General features: G+C 35.6%; 1 protein-coding gene across 1 annotated transcript in view; it reads right to left on the bottom strand.

Annotated features, from left to right (window-relative positions):
• The window catches only part of LOC122739252 (disintegrin and metalloproteinase domain-containing protein 2-like), a 117,977-nt gene that overhangs the window by 82,711 nt on the left and 14,893 nt on the right, over positions 1-20,373 (bottom strand). The window contains exons 5-6 of the mRNA XM_043981060.1: positions 16,613-16,692; positions 3,837-3,892 (exon numbers count right to left, since the gene is read on the bottom strand). Coding sequence (XP_043836995.1) covers positions 3,837-3,892; positions 16,613-16,692 — 136 coding nt within the window. The remainder of the gene's footprint in view (positions 1-3,836; positions 3,893-16,612; positions 16,693-20,373) is intronic.

Here is a 20,373-nt window from a genome sequence, read left to right as displayed (position 1 = left end):
TTCACTTATAAATCCATCTGATTCTGTGGATCATTTCTTAGGGAGCTCATTTATGGATTAATTTCTTTAAGTATTCTATTTCTGCTTTTAATCAGAGCAACTTATATTTTTGTAAATATTCATCCATTTTATAATTGCTTTGATTTCATCTTAAATAGGTAGTGCATTCAACCTTTTAATTTTTCATACTGGTATTTTAGTTTCCTTTTTTAAATCAAATTAACCAATGATTTGTCTATTTTATTGATTTTTTTCATAAAACATCCTAATTTTATTAGTTCAACTTTTTTGCTTTCAGTTTTATTAATATTTCCTTTGATTTTCCAGACTTCCATTTTAGTGCTTGATAGGGAATTTTGTCCTTTTTCTAGTTTTTTAGTTGCATAACTAATTCATTGATCTGCTCTTTCTCTTTTTTATTGATGAAAGCATTGAGAGAGATAAAATTTCCCCTACTTACTGCTTTTTCTGCATCCCACAAATTTTGATGTATTGTCTCATTGTTCTTATTATCTTTAATGAAATTATTGTTTCTGTGATTTGTTCTTTGACCCGCTCACTCTTTAGGATTAGACTATTTAGTTTCCAATTCTTTTTTTTGGGGGGGGGGTGGCAATGAGGGTTAAGTGACTTGCCCAGGGTCACACAGCTAGTGCCAAGTATCTGAGGATGGATTTGAACTCAGGTACTCCTGAGTCCAAGGCCAATGCTTTATCCACTGCGCCATCGAGCTGCCCCCTCCAATTAATTCTTTTTTTGTTTGTTTTTTTGTTTTTGTTTTTCTTTTTTTAGTGAGGCAATTGGGGTTAAGTGACTTGCCCAAGGTCACTCAGCTAGTAAGTGTTAAGTGTCTGAGGCCATATTTGAACTCAGGTACTCCTGACTCCAGGGCCAGTGCTCTATCCACTGCGCCACCTAGCTGCCCCCCTCCAATTAATTCTTAATCTCTGCTTCCAAGGTTCTTTATTGAATGTAATTTTAATTGCATTATGGGTTCATTTAATATTTGATTTTCTGTATTTGTGAGGTGTTCACGTCCAAATTTTTGTTCAATTTTTATGAAGACACCATGTACAGCCAAAAAAAATGTATATTCTTTTCTCTCCCCATTTAGTTTTCTCCAGAGGTCTCTCATATCTAATATTTCTAAAATTCCATTTATTTCCTTCTTTCTTATTTTATAGTTAGATCTATCTAGTTCTGAGAAGGGAAAGTTGAGGTCCTCCACTAGTATAGTTTTATAGTCTATTTTCTCCTATAATTCATTTAACTTTTCCTTGAAGAACGAATGTTATGCCATTTGATTGTGTGTGTGTGTGTGTGTGTGTTTAGTACTGATATTCATTGTGTATGGTACCTTTTAGCAAAATGTAGTTTCCCTGATTATCTTTTAATTAGGTCTATTTTTTGCTTTTGCTTAGTCTGAGATCACGATTTCTTCCTATCTTTTTTACTTCAACTAAAGCATAATAGATTCTGTTTCAGCTCCTTATTTAAACTTCCTATGTATGCTTCTGTTTCAAATTTGCTTCTTGTAAACAAAATATTGTTGGGTTCTGGTTTCTAATTCATTCTGCTATCTTCCATTTTATGGGTGAGTCCATCCCATTCACATTCACAGTTTTGATTATTGTATATATCTCTCTATACTATTTTCTTTTGTTTATCCTTCTGTGTTGTTTTTTTACCATCCCTCTTCAAAATTGTTTTGTTTCCGACCACTGCCTCATTTAACCTGCCCATTTTCTTGTCACTCCCATCCCTTTGTGTTATCCCCTCCTATTTCCCTATTGGACAAGATAGATTTCTAAACCCAACTGAGTTTGTAAATATATTCTTCCTTCTTTGAACTAATTCAGATGATAGTGAGGTTCAAGCATTGCCCATCCTCTCATTTTCCCATCCATTATAAAAGTTCTTCCTTCCATACCTCTTTTATGTGAGGTAATTTCCCCCATTCTACCTCCCCATCCACTCTTTCCCAGTGCATCCCTCTTTCTCACCCCTTCATTTTGGGGGGAGATCATACCAACATAATTGATTCATATTCATGACCTCTGGCTATGTAGACTCCATTTAAGCCTTCCTAATGATGATAATGTCCTTAGGAGTCACATGTATCATCTTTCCATTCATGGATATAAAAAGTTTAATCTTATTAAGTCCCTTATGATTTCTCTTTCGTGTTTACCTTTTCATGTTTCACATGAATCTTGTGTTTGAATGTCAAATTTTCTATCCATCTCTGGACTTTTCATCAGAAATGTCTAAAAGTCCTGTATTTCATTACATATCCATTCCCTTACTCCTCCTGAAAAGATTATATTCAGTTTTGTTGGGTAGGTTATTTTTGGTTGTAATATTAGCTCCTTTGTCTTCCCGGAATATCATATTATAAGCCTTCTGCTTCTTTAAAGTGGTAGCTGGGCAGCTAGGTAGCACAGTGGATAAAACACTGGCCCTGGATTCAGGAGGACCTGAATTGAAATTCAGCCTCAGACACTTGACACTTACTAGCTGTGTGACCCTGAGCAAGTCACTTAACCCTCATTGCCCACAAAAATAAATAAATAAAATAAAAAATAGAGTGGTAGCTGATAAATCTTGTGTTCTGATTATGACTCTATGGTACTTACAAGGTGGTAAGATCTATGGATACATGTGGTCACTGTTCTCCCAGTCTTCATTCTGGTCCTTACCTAAGAAGGGCCCCCTGCTTCCTTGCAGCCTCAAGCACTTTTTCCTGCTTGCCAACTCTACTCGTCACAGCAAAACCCAGTGGTATTACACATAGGATATCAGTTTCTGAAGAATTAAGCTTGTGGGACACCCAACGGGCAAGGGAGAGGTCATACAATAGCCAGCACTAGGCTACAACAAAATATCAACCAGGATCTTTGCAAGAGAATCAGTATATAAAATCTCATCAGAAAAAAATATATGACCAAAAAAGAAAATGGCAATAAAGAGTCTAAATAATCCATTGATATCCAAAGTATGTCAAGAGAACTAGGAGAAGTCCAAGAAATCACTTGGTAGACCCCTTATTGGAGATTTATGGAAGGACATAAACAAAAATTTTTCAGAATAAGAAAGCATGAATAGATTGCAATATGCTTTGTGGAGGAAGTACTGTTATCAATAAGATCACAGATATGCTGAAATAAAAAAAAACCTATGTACTATTAGTCTTCCATTAATTTAGTGGTTGAAATTTGCATAGCTTTATGTTTCATAAAACACTTTCAAAATCAATTATCTCTTATGAGGTGGGTGATACCATGTTGTATGATCTTCTTTTTACAGTGAAGAAACTAAAGTTCGACAATCCTTGTCCAAATCTAAACAGCTGTGAAATGGCAGCATTGGGACTCAAACACAGATCTTCTGAATATCCAAATCCAATACATTATACTACATTTATTTCAATTAGTATTTTTGCTTTTTAATACTTTATTGTCCTAAATGTTATGCCATAAGTAGGTTAACCTTATGGCAGAAGAGCATCAGAAGAGAAAATCTACCCCTTGTTGTATATTCGCATGCTTTTTTCCCAAGTGGTCACTATGTTATTATGTACAAATGATTCAAATGATATTTTATTTTTGTTTCTTTTTTGTTGTTGTTTTTAAGATAATGATATTTTAAATTCACAAATTTCATGTTCTCAAAAAAGCAGAAATATGAAGTGAGGGAATCCAAAGGAATAAAAAGGAAATGTTATCAACCATCAAATTTAAAATGCAAATAATAAAAATATTTTCATGTGCAAAATGAGTTTTAGTTAATGGATACACGAACTAAGATGTGAGATGAAAGTAAAATTAACCACCTACTTTTGTTTTAGGAGCAAAGTATATGGCTTCCCCTCTATTGTAATGACATAAGATACCTGTCATAAAAGCATATAAAAATAGATGAGAAACATTTTAATCATCTTTTTTCAACTGGTAACACTTATTACTCTAAACAAAAAGTCCAAAATATATTTCCTAAATAAAATCCTGAAATTTGGTGCTAAGTATGTAATGAAGGTGAACCTAGAATAATTTTTTTAACGTTTTAACAATAAAAAAATCCACCGAATCTTCTCCAAATTATTAATTAAAATTTATTATCAGATAATTTTATTATCAGATAATTTTTCAGCCCACATAGCACAGAGACAAATGCCAAAGAATACATACTTGGGTCAAAATTGTATGCCCATTCATTTACAGTGACTTAAAAAAGAATATTCAATGAAGTCAAGAATTATTTTAATAACATTTTAATGCCTACATAGGGTCTCGAAAATTTTGAACATTTTCAACCAAATAATATACACTCATGTGATTGAATAAAGATATTTTAACCTCTAATATCTTGCAGATTCCAATTTATCAGAAGAAGTTAGAAAATAGGGCACTTCATTTAATTGAATATTTGGGTTAACTAAATAAACCTATAGGGATTATTAATTTTCCAAATAATTAAAATACAGTAAAACTATAAGAACACAATTTAATCTCTAATGATTCATAAATCTGGACAGATTAGAATCCTAGGGCATCATCTGGTTTTTTTTTGTTTGTTTTGTTTGTTTGTTTTTGCTGGGTAATGGGGGTTAAGTGACTTGCCCAGAGTCACACAGCTAGTAAGTGTCTAGTGTCCGAGGCTGGATTTGAACTCAGGTACTCCTGAATTCAGGGCCAGTGCTTTATCCACTACGCCACCTAGCTGCCCCATCATGTTTTTAAAAATAAATCTTCCTGATTTTTTTTTTATGTCACTTATATCTCTCATTAATGTCCCTCCCCATAACCCATCCAACCCCCATGGTGTGATCCCTTCTAATAAAGAATAAGAAAGGAAGAAGAAACCAGTTCTGAAACACTAAACAACATATCTAAAAGCTTGACATTATAGTTCATATAGGTCTTTTCAACAAAGCAAGGAGAAATGTTTTCTCCTATCTTCTTTGATCATTATAATTTTGTAACATTTAACTTTGACTGGTTGGCTGTGTGTTGTTCTTTCTATTTATACTGCTGAGGGTATATTGTTTTCTTCTATTCTGACTACCACATTCTAAATCAATCTGTTATGAATTATTCCATGCTTTTATTCATTAAATTATATTCATGTCCCACAATAACCATTTATTAAGAACTACTGTGGGGGGGTGCAGCTAGGTGGTGCAGTGGATAAAGCACTGGCCCTGGATTCGGGAGTACCTGAGTTCAAATCTGGCTTCAGAAACTTGACACTTACTAGCTGTGTAACCCTGGGCAAGTCACTTAACCCCCATTGCCCTGCAAAAACAAACAAACAAGAACTACTATGTGGTGATACTGTGTTAAGTGATGGAGATACCCGCCCCCCCCCCAAAAAAAGCAGATGTTGCCTGCCTTCAGGGAATTCAAATTCTAACGAGGGAGACAACATGTAAAAAACTAGGCTCACACTAGAGGAAGGAACTTACAACTGGAAGAACAAGAAGATAAGATAAGAGATATGAGACTTGAAGGAAGCCAGAGAAACTAACCACTATCTTGAGGAGGGAGAGCCTTCCATATATGGGAGACAGTGCAGGTCTTATTGCAGTAAGGGTCCAGATGAGATTGTTCAGTCATTTTCAGTTGTGTCTGACTCTTTGTGACCCCTTTTGGGGGGTTTTCTTGACAAAGATACTGGAGTGGTTTGCCTTCTCCAGTTCATTTTACAGATGAGGAAAGTGTGGCAGATAGGGTTAAGATTTACCCAAGGTCACACAGTTAGGAACTTTCTGAGGCCAGATTTGAACTCAGAAACATGATTTTCTGACTCCAGATTCAGAGCTCTATCCACTGATCCACCTAGCTGCTCAAAGAGATGAGGTTAGACTATAAAAATCTGTAGTGGGTCAAATCAACATGGTTTTGTGATTTCCTTAAGTTCCATTCAAAAACATGTAAATAGGAGAAAAGGAGATAGATGTGTGTGAGTAATCCAGTTTTAGGCATTGACAAAGTGGGATCAGCAAGAGAGCAAGGGGTATTTTTTTCATATGACTATAGCTTTGATTTCTGCCTGTTCATATCCTTTGACCATTTATCAATTGGGTAATGACTTGTATTTTTATAAATTTGATTCATTTCTCTATATATTTGAGAAATGATGCCTTTATCAGAGATACTTTTTGCAAAAATTCTTTCCCAGTTTTCTGCTTTACTTATAATTTTTGTTGCATTGGCTTTGATTGTACAAAAGCTATTTTACATTTTGTAATACTCTCTATATCTTCTTTGGTTCTTAATTCTTCCCCGTCCACAAATCTGACGGATAAACTATTCTGTGTTCTTTCAATCTGCTTATGGTATCACCCTTTATGTGTAAATCATGTACATATTTTGACTTTATTTTAGTATGTGGTGTGATCAGAGAAATGCAAATTAAAATAATTCTGAGGTACCACCTCACACCTATCAGAGTGGCTAATATAACAAAAAAAGAAAACGTTGGATGATGGAAGGAATGTGGGGAAATTGGAATGTCAATCCACTGTTGATGGAGTTGTGAAAAGATCCAACCATTCTGGTGAGCAATTTGGAATTATGTCCAAAGGGCTTTAAAACTATATATACCCTTTGATCCAGAAAAGCACTACTAAGTTTCTATCCCAAAGACATCCTCAAAAGGATAAAAAGACCTATTTGTACAAAAATATTTCTAACAGCTCTTTTTGTGTTGTCTAAAAATAGAAAATCAAAGGAATGCCCATCAGTTGGGAAATGGCTAATCAAGCTGTAGTATGTGATTATAATAGAATATTATTATGCTGTAAGAAATGACAAGCAGGATGATTTCAGAAAGGTCTGGAGAGATTTATATGAACAGATGTATGGTGAAGCGAGCAGAATGTTGTGCACAGTGACAGCAATATTGTTTGATGAAGAATTTTAAATGAATTAACTAATCTCAGCAGTATAATGATCCAAGAAAATCCCAAAGGACTAATGATAAAGCATATTATCCACCTCCAAAGAAAGAACTGATATTGACTGACAGACTGAAGCAGGCTATTTTAAAATGGAATATTTGCCTCACCCCCATCTTGAGGCACCTACTCTGCTCTTTAAAAAGGCCTTTTCTAATCACTAATAGTAATACAGAGTCTCAGCAGTCCCATTTACCAGTCATTGCAAGATATGTTCATTCTATGTTTTCCATTACAAAGAACATTCTCTTTGGAAGAGGAAACACTCATCATATGCTCAATAATCACAGGACCCTGAAGGAGAGAGGCCGTGATAAGTCATTTACTCTAACTCCTTAATCTTACTGATAAGGAAGAGAATCAAGGAAGTTGTGCTTTGCCCTTGATCACATGCAGTGAAAAGGTGAAGCTAGAAATCTGAACTGAGGTCCTATGATTCTTCCTTCTTTAAATCTAACATTCCTGCCATGGTACTGTTTCTTTTGCCACTCATACCTGGTAAATTCCTACCTCTAGTTTCTTTTATAATTCAGTCATACCCTCTTTCACTCCCTATTCTCTGATTCCCATCCACCTCAGTCTTACCCTTCCAAAGTTCCTAACCTGCTTGGTCCTTCCACACTACCATCTGAAATTTCTGCTCTATTACAAGTAGGCTCCACTTCCACCTACACCTCTTCATCTCAATTCTTCATATCTGCTTGCACTCATGGAAACCTAGTATCTCCCATAAAATACTAGTTACTTTCTACAATGTGAATTGCTCATTATCCCCTTATTTTTTAAAAATGAGGTGATCATAAGTTTATCTCCCTTATTCAACACCTCAAAATCTGTCTACTTCTTCACATGTCCTTGCTTCCTTTATACCACTCTTCAGTAAAAGATACCCCTTCTCTTTTTCAAGAGCAATGTTTCTGCTTGAATCCCAAATCTGATGGCCTCCCAACTCTTCTGGGAGCTTTATCACATGATAATCCCTGCTATTTTATCTTCACTTTCTCGCTATCTACTAGTTCATTTCCCATAGCCTACAAATATATTCAGGTTTTCTATGCTAAAAGTAGTGTCCTTGACCCTGATATCCCCCCCCAAAAATAAAATTATCTTCTATATACTCTCTGAAAAGAAAGTATATTCTCACTTTCTCAAACTCACCACCTTAGCATTTTTCAACCTACCACTCTACTGAAAACTACCTTCTTAACTGTTAAAGCCAAAGGCCTGATATACACCAAGAAGAAAATGCCCTATACATAGCAAATATCCACAGCACAGTAGACAGAGTACTGGATTTGAAGTTAGGGAAACCTCGGTTTGAATTCTTCCTTAAGCACCTATTACTTATGTGACCCTAAGCAAATCACTGGAGATACTGCAAGTTTGGTTCTAAATACTGTAATAAAGCAAAAATCATAATAAAGTGAGTCATGTGAATCTTTTTGGTTTCCCAGTGCAAGTAAAAGTTATGTTTACATTATACTATAGTCTATTAAGTGTGCAATAGCATTGTCTAAAAATGTACATAATTTAAAAAATGCTTTGTTACTAAAAATGATAATATGTGAGCCTTCAGCAAGTCAATCTTTTTGCTGATGGAGGGTCTTGCCTCAATGTTGATGGCTGCTGACTAATCAAGGCATTGGGGTAAAGGTTGGGGTGACTGCAGCAATTTCTTAAAATAAGACAGCAATGAAGTTTGCCATATTAATAGATTCTTCCTTTCATTTGAACACTTAGAGGCCATTGTAGGATTATTAATTGGCCTAATGTGTCACAGGGAATAGGGAGGCTTAAAGACGGGGAGAGAAATGGGTTAACAGTTGGTCAGTCAGTGGAGCAGTTAGAACACACTCAACATTTATCTTTTAAAGTTGCCATCTCAGGGCAGCTAGGTGGCACAGTGGATAAAGCACCAGCCCTGGATTCAGAAGAACCTGAGTTTAAATCTGGCCTCAGACACTTGGCACTTACTAGCTGTGTGACCCTGAGAAAGTCACTTAACCCTCATTGCTCTGAAAAAAAAAAAAATTAAAATAAAGTTGCCATCTCATATAGGGGGCCCAAAAATAATTACAATAGTAACATTAAAGATCACAGATCATCATAACATATATAATAATGATGAAAATGTCTTAAATATTACATGAATTAACAGACTGTGACAAAGACAGTGTGAGCACATGCTATTGAAAAAAATGGCACCAAATGTAGGGTTGCTACAAACCTTCAATTTTAAAAAAAAAAGTTATAAAGAGCAATAAAACAAGGCATGCCTGCATTTTTCTAAGCCTCAGTTTCCTCATCTGTAAAAGGACCTACCTCACCATGGGGATTGTAAGAATCAAATGACATAATGTATATAAATTGTTTTGAAAACCTTAAAAAGCAACATAATTGTTAACTTATTATTTTTTGTAGCAAAAAGCTGGAAGTGTTCCAATTATGGCCATTAGTTAGGAAAAAGCTCAACAAATTATAGTATATGGATGCAATGGGATAGTATCTCATCATAAGAAATAATATGTTGAATTCAGAGAACTATGGAAAGACCTATAAGAATTAATGCAGACTGGGGCAGCTAGGTGGCGCAGTGGATAGAGCACCAGCTCTGAATTCAGGAGTACCTGAGTTCAAATCCAGCCTCAAACACTTAACACTTACTAGCTGTGTGACCCTGGGCAAGTCACTTAACCCCAATTGCCTCACAAAAAAAAAAAAAAAGAATTAATGCAGACTAAAAAGAATCAGGAATACAGTATGTTTATGACTACAACAAAAATTATAAAATAATCTGAATGGTATGGGATTAGAAGGAGCAGTCCTAGACAATGAAAAGAAATGAAGAAATGCACCTTATTTTAGTGCAGAAGCAGAAGACTGAATATGAAATGCTGCGTATACTGAAAGACACAGTGTCATGTGTCAGTTGGCTATGCTTAATTGCTTTTTCTTCTTTGTTATAAGGAAAGACTAACATTGTAAGGGAAAGTATATTTGCAAATGACTAATGTAAATAATCAATAAAACATTTTTTTTAATCCAGCACCCTATTCTGAGTCATCTCCCTCCTTTACCTCTTTGCAGCTTTTGGCAGTGGACTACTCCTTTTTTCATTCTCTCCCCTAAGGTGATTTCAGTGGCTCTGCTTCCTCATTCTCCTCCAACTTTATCATGTCTTTGCTGGTCCCTATATTTCTCCTGTTCCCTAAAGATGAATGTTTTCATATCTCTATCCTCGGTTCTCTCCTCTTCTCAAACTTTGCTTTTTCCCTTAGTGATCTCATTAGCTCCATTATGTCCATTGATCCCTATGCAAAGAACTCTTAAATCTACCTGATCTCTAAATCTATGCTTGGAGAAGTGTTCCCAACTAATTTCTACCTTTTAAAAATCCTTAATTTTCTTCAAGCCTAGCTTCGTTCTCTTCGGGTGTCACCTTAAACAAGGAAGTCTTTTTAGTTCTTCGTTGTCAGTGCTTTCTTCCTCGTCACATTTTCATAGGACCATAGATCTACAATTAGAAGGGATCTCAAATGCAACCTAGTCCAATCCCTCATTTTAGAAATGAGGAAACTGAGGCCCAGTGAGGTTAAGTGATTTGTCCAATGTCACATAAATAGGAACTTTTCAAGGTGGGATACACACCCAGGACCTCTGACTCCAGAACAAGCACTTTCTGTGTTGTAACAACAGACCCAGGCGACTGGGGTACAACCTCTCCTGATAAAGGAATCTAGGCTCTCATATGAGCAAATTTCAGCCCTAGGGGAGTCTGGCCTCTAAAGAAAATGATCAGGCTCTTTCTCATTATCTCTAGATCTTTATGTCCACACCCTTTTGGAAACTGTGGAAAATAATTTAAAGCAACATTTGGCTTTAAAGATTTGACTTATAGTCTCCCCAAAAGGAAATATCAACATACAATGTATATCATCACATGTAGGGTAGTTATATCCTCCACACAAAAAAATATCTAAAACACAAAAGACTCATAAGCATACATTGAAAAAAATTAAAACATTAAAGTGACCTAGACTGAGAAGCTTACCAGAGACCTATGACTACTCTAATTACCCAGTTATCTACATGCAGAAGTATTGAAACCCCCAATAAAATGTAAGTTCCTTAAAGCCAATATTTCTTTATTTTTGTCTTTGTGTCCTCCAGCTCATGATATATCATTGGAACTTAATATATGCTTGTTGAATTTAACCTATAAATCTAGCCCCAATTACTCTCTCAAACTCCTGTCCTGGATCAACTACTGTAAGCTAGATATTTTTATATGAATGTTCCATAAACAACTCAAAGTCAACATTTTACAAATGTAACCTTCACCCTCAAATAGAAACGTAAGGAAAAGCCCATGAGTTATTAAGTTAGGCAGCTTTATTTTATTTTTGATGGATTTGTTATTTTAATTTTTGTATTACATTTTTATTTTTTTTAATGAACGGAAATTAATTTCTCTTCCTCCTATTCCCCTTCCCATTCAAAAAAGAGAAAAGAAAAATAAATTCCTTGTAATAGAAAAACAAGGTCATAAAAAATAAGTTTCCGGGGCAGCTAGGTGGAGCAGTGGATAGAGTACCGGCCCTGGAGTCAGGAGGACCTGAGTTCAAATCAGGCCTCAGACACTTAACACTTACTAGCTGTGTGACCCTGGGCAAGTCACTTAGCCCCAATTGCCTCACAAAAAAAAAAAAAGTTTCCTCACTAGTCATGTTAAAAATATATATATATATATATATATATATATATATATATATATATATATATATATGTATCTCATTCTACCCCCTCTACATCAGGAGGTAGCTAGCTAGCATGCTTCATCACTGGTCTTCGGAAATAATGGATAGACATTGAATTTAACCATAATTCTTACAGTTTTCAAAGCTGTTTGCCTTTACACTGTTTTGTTACTGTATAAATTGCTCATCAGGTTCTCCTCATTTCTTTCTTCAACAGTTAATAAATGTTTTCAAAATTATTCATTTTTATAATACTGATGTGATAGTATAAATTGTTCTAGTTCTCATTTCATACTGCATCGATTCATACACATCTTTCTCTTGTATCTTTCCATACAAATCTGTCTCTGAAATCATCATTCATTTCCCCATAGTATTCCAACATATTTACATATCATCCTTTGTTCATCCATTCCTCAATTAATGAGCATAATAAATAGCATATTAATAATACATACAGCGTGTACAAGCAAAAAGTACAGTCCTAAATGGAGATTCATCCTGATTAATGAGTTAAAGATCAAATCACAGAAACATTAATAACTATACAAAAGACAATGAGAATGAAGAAACAAAATACGAAAATTTCTCTACAGCAAAAAATAATTCCTAAGGACATACATTAACAAAATAGAAAAAGCAGAAAATTAATGAGCAAAATACACAATTTAAAATTTAGAAAATCAACAAGTAAACAAACCTCAAATAAGAAAAAAGAGGGGGTTTGGAAAATTAGAATAAAACAAAAGGACAACAAAATTAATAAACAAAAAGTAAAGTTTTTTTTAAGACTAAAAAAGATGATAAACTTTTAGCCAATCCAAACAAAAAGGGTACAAAATCAAATCATGATTTTTTTTAAATGAACAAATTTACAACAAAAAAGAATTATCAGATATGTCAATAAAACCGAGAATTTAAAAATAGATTATCTATAAAAATATTCCAAGTAGCAGAATTAGTTATTAAATAATATCATTTCAATTACTAAAAAAAAATACTATACCAAACTACCAATGAGATACTCTTCAGAGCCAGTAAAAATAAATCTTAAAATTTTATTTGGAGAAACAAAAACATCTAAATATCAAGCAAAATAATTTTAAAAATGTAAACATAAAGGAGGAATGGCATCACCAGATTGAGAACTTTATGAGCAGTAATTATTGAAACTATTTGGGTCTTGTTAAAAAAACAGAAGATCAATAGGACTAAATAAGGAAAAATCATAAATTACCAAGTTCAATAACATAGTATATAAACCCCAAAACATAAATTACCTTGGGAAGAACATTCTATTTGACAAGAATTTCTGTGAAAATTGGAAAGCAGATGTTAAGAAATTAGGTTTAGATACCATTATTATATATATACATATATATGCATATACACTTAAAATATATACACATATATATCTGTATATAGGATGTAATATGTAGAATGAGGACATAGTCAAAAATGTCATGCAATTATATATATAGGATATAGTTCTAGAATGGTATATATGCTTTGTAGCATGACACATATGTATCTATTCATGTATATATAACAAAGTTCTAGAATATATGTGTGTATACACTGCATCATGACACTTTTGACCAACTTCTCATCCTACAAACTCTCTTTTCTGGATTTTGGTAACTCTATTCTCTCTTGATTCACCTTCTATTTGTGTGACTTCTCCTTCTCAATATCTTTTGCTGGTTCTTCATATATAATATGGCCACTAACAATGGATGTTCCCCAAGGCTCTATCCCAGGCTCTCTTCTCTTTTCTCTCTATATTACCTCAGTGATTTCATTGGCTTCAGTGGGTTCAATTATCATCTGTATTAAGAGAATTCCTAAATTTATATATCTAATCCTAGACAATCTCCTCACCTCCAGTCTTTTTTTTTTTTTTTGCAGGGCAATGGGGGTTAAGTGACTTGCCCAGGGTCACACAGCTAGTAAGTGTCAGTGTCTGAGGCCGGATTTGAACTCAGGTACTCCTGAATCCAGGGCCAGTGCTTTATCCACTGCGCCACCTAGCCACCCCCCACCTCCAGTCTTAAATCAACAACTGCTCCTTGGAGATCTCAAATATCTGGATGTCTCATAGGCATCCCACACCTAACATGCCCAAAACAAAAGTCAGAATCTTTTCTCCAAAACATTCTGCTCTTCTGAAAATCCGTATAACGACTGAGGGGACCATTGTCCTTCTAGTCTTTCAGTTTCACAATCTCAGTGTCTTACTTGTTGTTTCTCATCTTACATATCCAAATCAATAATCAATCCAAATTTGATTCTAAAATATAATTTTATATATATACATATATAATGTATATATATATATATATATATATACACACACACACACACACAAATTTATATCATTTCATCCTAACATCTACTGCATATATCCATCCCCTTCTCTAGGTTCACAAAGCATCTTATTTCAGGGTCTCATCATCAGTACCCTAGACAACTGCTGCAGCCTTCTAATTGGCCTTGCTGCTACAAATCCTTCATTCTCCAACCCATCCTCCACAAAGTTGTCCCATCTCCAAGACTATCCTCAATGGTCCAATTATACTGATCTAATTGCAGTTCTTCACACACAACACTCTATCTCTCATCTCTGTGTTTTGTCACCATCTGTTCCCCATGCCTGCAGTGCTCTTCTTCTCAACCTCCAACACTTAGAATCCTTGACTTCTTTTAAGTCTCAGTTCAAGCACCACCTCCTCCAGGAAGTCTTTCCTGCTTCCTGTGGGGACTCATGCCATTCCTTTTAAAGTTACCTTCCATTTACTTTATATTTATCTTGCATGTTCTGGTTTTATATGTTATCACTCTCATTTCAATATGAGTTCCTGGATGGTGCCTCAATTGAAGAATAGCTTGTTAGTGTAAAGATATCAAGCCTCACTCCCTTGTGTTTACATGTATTATTCAAGGCTAGTTAATTAAATACAGGGCAAAAGCAGTTACAGGACAAAGTTACTTGCATATATGATCCATAAGAATCATACAGGATCGATATTAATCTACTCAATGGCAATAACTACTTTTGCTTTTTCTTTGCATCTGCAGCACTGCAGCACAAGGCCTGACGCATAGTAAGTACTTAAGAATTTAATGATTAATCAAATTTTTTTATATTTTTATAAATTGTTTATTCATTTTAAACTTAAATACAAAATGAAAAAAGAAAAAAGAACCCTTCCATGTACACAGCAGAATATAGAAGATTTGATATAAAATAATAAATTTCCATTTTAAGAAAACCTATATAATACTACACAATGTTTTCAAAGCTACCCGGCTTTTCTTTGCTTTCTTCTAGGTTTTCTTTTTTTCTTTGCTGTGCACATTTTATTTTTTTATTTTTTCCCCTCTATCCCTACCTCTACCCTAAAGAAGACAATTAAATGTGTATGTGTGTATACACACATATACACACACACACACACACACACACACACACACACACATATATATATGTATGTATATTTATAAAGCCTTATTAATATAATCAAGTTCTAGTCCTAAGGTATGAGGAATGATGTCCCAAGCCTCAGGTCCTCCTTGTGAGTTATTTTCTAGGCTCTGCCCTGAGGCCCCACCTTGGGCACTCCTCTACATCCCTAGGCCACAGCTATAGTACCCAGCCGTGCTGTCAATGAAGGCTCTTTTTCCCTGTGGTCCACTGGTGGCTGCAAATTACAGCTCTCCTCTCTGCCCCTAGAACTGAAACCAGGGACTCTGCTCTCTTGCAAGTACCCACAGCCAGCAGGGTCCCCACCCCTCTGCTATGTATTCACCACATGTACTAGCTCCTTCTTCTGCTGTCAGGTCAGCATAGCCGTGCTTAGCCAGTGGAAGGTCCTTCAATCTTCTTCTATTCAACTGTCAGTCAGACAGACAGACAGACAGACAGACACACACACACACACACACACAATGTCTGTGAGATGAAAGTTCCTGAGGCTGAGGCTGACTGCCTCCTAACCCCAGCTGCCCCCAGGGTTTGTTGTTTGTTGATTCAGTAGAGTTGGCCTGGAGGTGTCTTCACTTCACTGAGGTGGAACCTCCACCTCTGGAGGTCAAGTCTTTCCTGGGGTCTTCTCAAGTTGTCTTAGGGGGACACTGCTTTGCCCCAATTCCTGTTTATTTCTGCAGCTCTGTGTTCTCTCTGAGTCAATGTTCTGTCTGTTTTCACAGAGGAAATTTGGCAAGCTGACAGTTTTCTGACCTTCTCCATCATCTTCCCAGAATCCCCTGATTAACTGATTTTTAAAATAGATATATAAGGCTTGCCTGTCAAATCCAACCATATTCAGACATATGTACATTTTTATTTTTTTATATAATTACTCTTCATTTAGCCTTTTTAATATGATTTTCAACAATATGGTTTGGGGTTACTGTGTTTAACAATTTATTAAAGAAGGTTTTAAAAAAATAATGAATAAAAGTACCCAAGAGAAAATAATTGGACTCTTAAGGGTAAGAATGACAAACTGAAACATACAGTAACAACAGAAATAAAATGATTTCATTTGAATTTTGGTTTTCTTGTAACTACTTGTTAAGTGGACTAACCAGTCACAATGCAATCTTCCTATTCTTCTACTTAAAGGGGGAAAAATTCTGGTTAGTGAACTTTCTCATTCTTTAGGTCTTGGGCAAAATGAAATATACTCTATACCAATGTTTCAAGTACGGAATTATTCTACAAGAGTATATTTTATAATGTCTCAAGTTTCTTTTAAAAAGTTTCAATAAATAAGTTGACCTAACTTTACTTACTCCATAATTACCAAGTTTCTCAAATGCAAAACAAAAGATATAAGCAACTCATCATAAAATAAGCATTCTCTAAATTATAATAATTCCATTGCTTAATTACATATTTTGGTTCCAAAAATTCACTTGATGGTGATGAGATCTTTAATGGAACTGTGATCGATAGAAACGTTTGATGAGAACCTAAAAAAGAAAAAAAAATGTGTTACTTTTTTGTACAATACAAAAGAATCATGAAGTAGTGGAAAGAAATATGGTCTCAAATCATGGAAGATTTGGTTCAAGTTCCACTTGTCTCTCATACTAGTTGTGTTACCTTGGGCAAGTCATTTAGAATCACAAGTCTCAATATTTTAGACAACCCTCTAAGACCAGAAGCTGTATTTAAGGTACTTATCAGCTAACTTATTTAGAAGGTTCCTATACCAATGAAATCACAGATTTAGTTTTTATCCTACCTTGTATGACAATTTGTTCAACAAATAATGATTCTACAGTTTCCTTTAATTTTTTTTTCTAAAACCTAATCTCAGAATTGTTTAACTCAATTTAGTTTAGTTGAGGGGAGGAGGCAAGGATGGTCTTGACCTATTCCTCTGACTTCATTGGTACAAGGAACTTCACATAAGATAACTTTCTCCACGGAAGCCTAGGTGCAATTGTGCTCCAGTTTAGTCTTAGAGATTAAAAGACTTGCCCAACATCATGTGTGAAAGGCAGAACTTGAACACAGATCCTCTTAGGTAGACAGAAAGACTAGCACTTAAGCTCACTGGCCATCTCTGTCTCTCCAAACCCACCCTCCCCACTCCTGTGCCATATTATCTCCCTGTCCAGCTTAATTTCAAAGCATTCATCAAAAAAAAAGTACATGTGAACTCACTCCCACTCTTTCATCAGTCCTTGTACCCCTGCGCAATCTTAGGCAAGTCATTTCAACACTCTGGGCATCAGTTTCTTCATCTCTAAAATGATGAGGTTGGACTAGATGATCTCTCATTTCTTTCCAACTCTAAAATCCTATTGTCCTAGGCTTTTCTGCCTTTTTAATACCTGCTTTTTAATATGCTTGTAAAATAAAAAGCTTTTTTCCCCTTTTGTACTCTATTTCAAGTAATTTATTTCCCATAAGGAATGCATCCTATTATCTTAAATATTTCCTATATGTCTATATGCAAAATAGGCACCAATTTTTATGACAAAAAGAATGGCATATACAATTTTAAATTGAGGCTATAAAGCTTTAGGTTTCTTCTAATTCTTTTGTCATTTTCTACAACCATCAGAAGCCTTAACAGAATAGTCTGCTTAGTTTATAAAAATGTATTAAACTATTCCCAAAAGGCATCAACTAGCTGCCTCTGTTTCTTTATATGTTGCTTTAATGCTTTCCTCTGGGCTTTCTACATGGTGAAATTCTAAAGAAATGCTGGTTGTGGGGAGGCTACCCTTTTTAAATGAATGAATTTTTGTTATAGTAGAAACTAGACCAGGAAGTTGCTAGAGTATATATTTCTGTGCTCCAGTATCTCCCTAATAGGGTTGTAAATACTCTGTAACCAAATAATACTGCCCCTTAGACTTAGAGGAACAGAAAAAGCAACAAAAATGAAGAAGGAAAAAGAAAGACCAATAGGTGGAGACAGAGGAATGGCAATGAATTCTCTTCCCAACTCAGCCTAGTAGCAAACAACTAATGCTTTTTTCCATTTCTACCATCCAGGGATAAGTAACCCTAGTCTCCTATTTGATGTTTTTAAAGCCCCAAAGCCACTGTTGGCAATTATGGTTGGTGTCTGAAAATCCACCCCCACTTTGAAAAATATATAGCAATAGCACCTAGGACTTAAGAAAATTATTTTGTATTTGAGGGAACATGAACCTAATATAAAATCTCACAATGAATTTCCTAGGATCATCATGGTATTTCCTAAAGTGGAATTTTGTAATTGTAAATTAGATGGGAGAAGGGGTAGCATTGATCAAAGTGGAACTTATCAAATGAGTATCTCCTAGTTCATTTGATGAAATTATGTTTGTAAGTAGCAGGATATACAAACAACAAGGTACCATGGCCTTAGAGGAAGTGAAAAACAATTACATTTCATAACTTCATCAATTTCTTTCCCAGGAGGAAGGTGATGCCTTTGATTGTCTGAAGGACCAGCTATGACCCTGGTGCCTTTTAAAAAAACAACAACACCACACTCTAAAAAGTCAGTCAAGGCAGAACACAGGCCTGAGAAAAGCAAACTAGCAGCAGAAATAGTAGCCAGCTTTGGAGAAAGAACACAGCTCTTGAGAGGGAATCCCTCTTTGCCATTTTCCTTGTGTGTCTATCAGATAGTTGGATATTTCCACTCAAGAGGTATTAGATACTTTGGTCATATGTGTTGCTTACATGTATGTACTACCAGTGTAATCTATTTACATGTCACTCTTCCCAGTGATGCTATGTACGTTTGTGGGAGATCACATCCCAGGATTAAAGAGAGAATATTTTGTACTGTTCTTATAATGCTATCTGTAATGGGCCAGAATTGACCAGGCCAGTCAGGTGATTCAGTTTTAAGGTTAGAACAAAATGAGACACTCAAGTAATTCAAGAGTTAACAAGGGGCAGCTAGGTGGCACAGTGGATAGAGCACCGGCCCTGGAGTCAGGAGTACCTGGGTTCAAATCCGACCTCAGACACTTAACACTTACTAGCTGTGTGACCCTGAGCAAGTCACTTAACCCCAATTGCCTCACTAGGGGAAAAAAAAAAAAAGAGTTAACAAAATGAGGTTAACTTAGCCATAGTAGAGAAAGGACATTCAAAGCAGGCAAATGAAATTCACTGAGGATACACCCTTAATTCATCTAAGTCCTGCTCTCTTGTTTTCTATTGGTTATTCTGATCTGTAGTCAGAACTTTAAGGAAAGAGCTCTAACTCCTCATCTCCTAATAACTTAGCATGTATAAAATGAGTTGTAGAAGGAAATGACAAATCATTCCATTATCTTTGCCAAGAAAACCCCAAATGGGGTCACAAAGAGTCAGACACAACTGAAACAATGAACAATATTTATATAGATACTATGTGCCAGGCCCTGTGTTAAGCAATTTACAAATATTATCTCATGGAATACTCACAAAAACCCTGGGAGGTAGATGCTGCTTATCCTCATTTAACAAATGAGGAAACTGAGGTAAACATAGGTTAAATAATTTGCCCAGGGTCACTCACACAGTTTATAAGTGTCTGAGGCTGGATATGAACTCAGGTCTTCCTGATTCTAGGCCCAGCACTCTGTCTACTGTAACACATTGCTGCCCAATTACTCTACTAGTAGTAATGCAGAAGGCCCTCATTAGTTCCTAGTGAGCAGAAGGTTATATTCCTGCTTTTGCCACTGTCTATTCCTGTGTCTTTTCTGCTGGGGTTGTCTCTCTGCTCACAGACACCCAAACTCTATACAATAACTACCCAGGATCTGAGTACCTGTGACACAACCACTGTCCTGAAATGAAGACAGACACTGCTGGATATTGGCTACCCTCCTATGCCAGGGACTTAGTGTTGATACTACTAGTTCCTCTGTGATAAAGCAGAGGCACTATCATGCCAGGCATCTAACTCTGTCCCTTATTCTAAGGTCAAGCTCTGCCATGAGATTAACTGCAAACCTACTACCATTATGCCCTACACCAGACATTGACAATGTGGAGACCTAATTATTTCTACAGACCAGGTGGAAGCATTACCTAGGCTTGATTCCCATCCCTATGCTAAAGTCAAGCCTTGTCACAGGTCTGAGATAAGCCATACTGGCCCACCTTTCACTCCTGTCCTATTCTGAGACACGAATACTAACTACAGC

The sequence above is a fragment of the Dromiciops gliroides genome, chromosome 2, assembly GCF_019393635.1.
Source record: "Dromiciops gliroides isolate mDroGli1 chromosome 2, mDroGli1.pri, whole genome shotgun sequence".
Classification (NCBI taxonomy): Eukaryota; Metazoa; Chordata; class Mammalia; order Microbiotheria; family Microbiotheriidae; genus Dromiciops; species Dromiciops gliroides.
The sequence above is the reverse complement of the archived record's forward strand: the minus strand, read 5'-3'. Positions and strand labels throughout refer to the sequence as shown.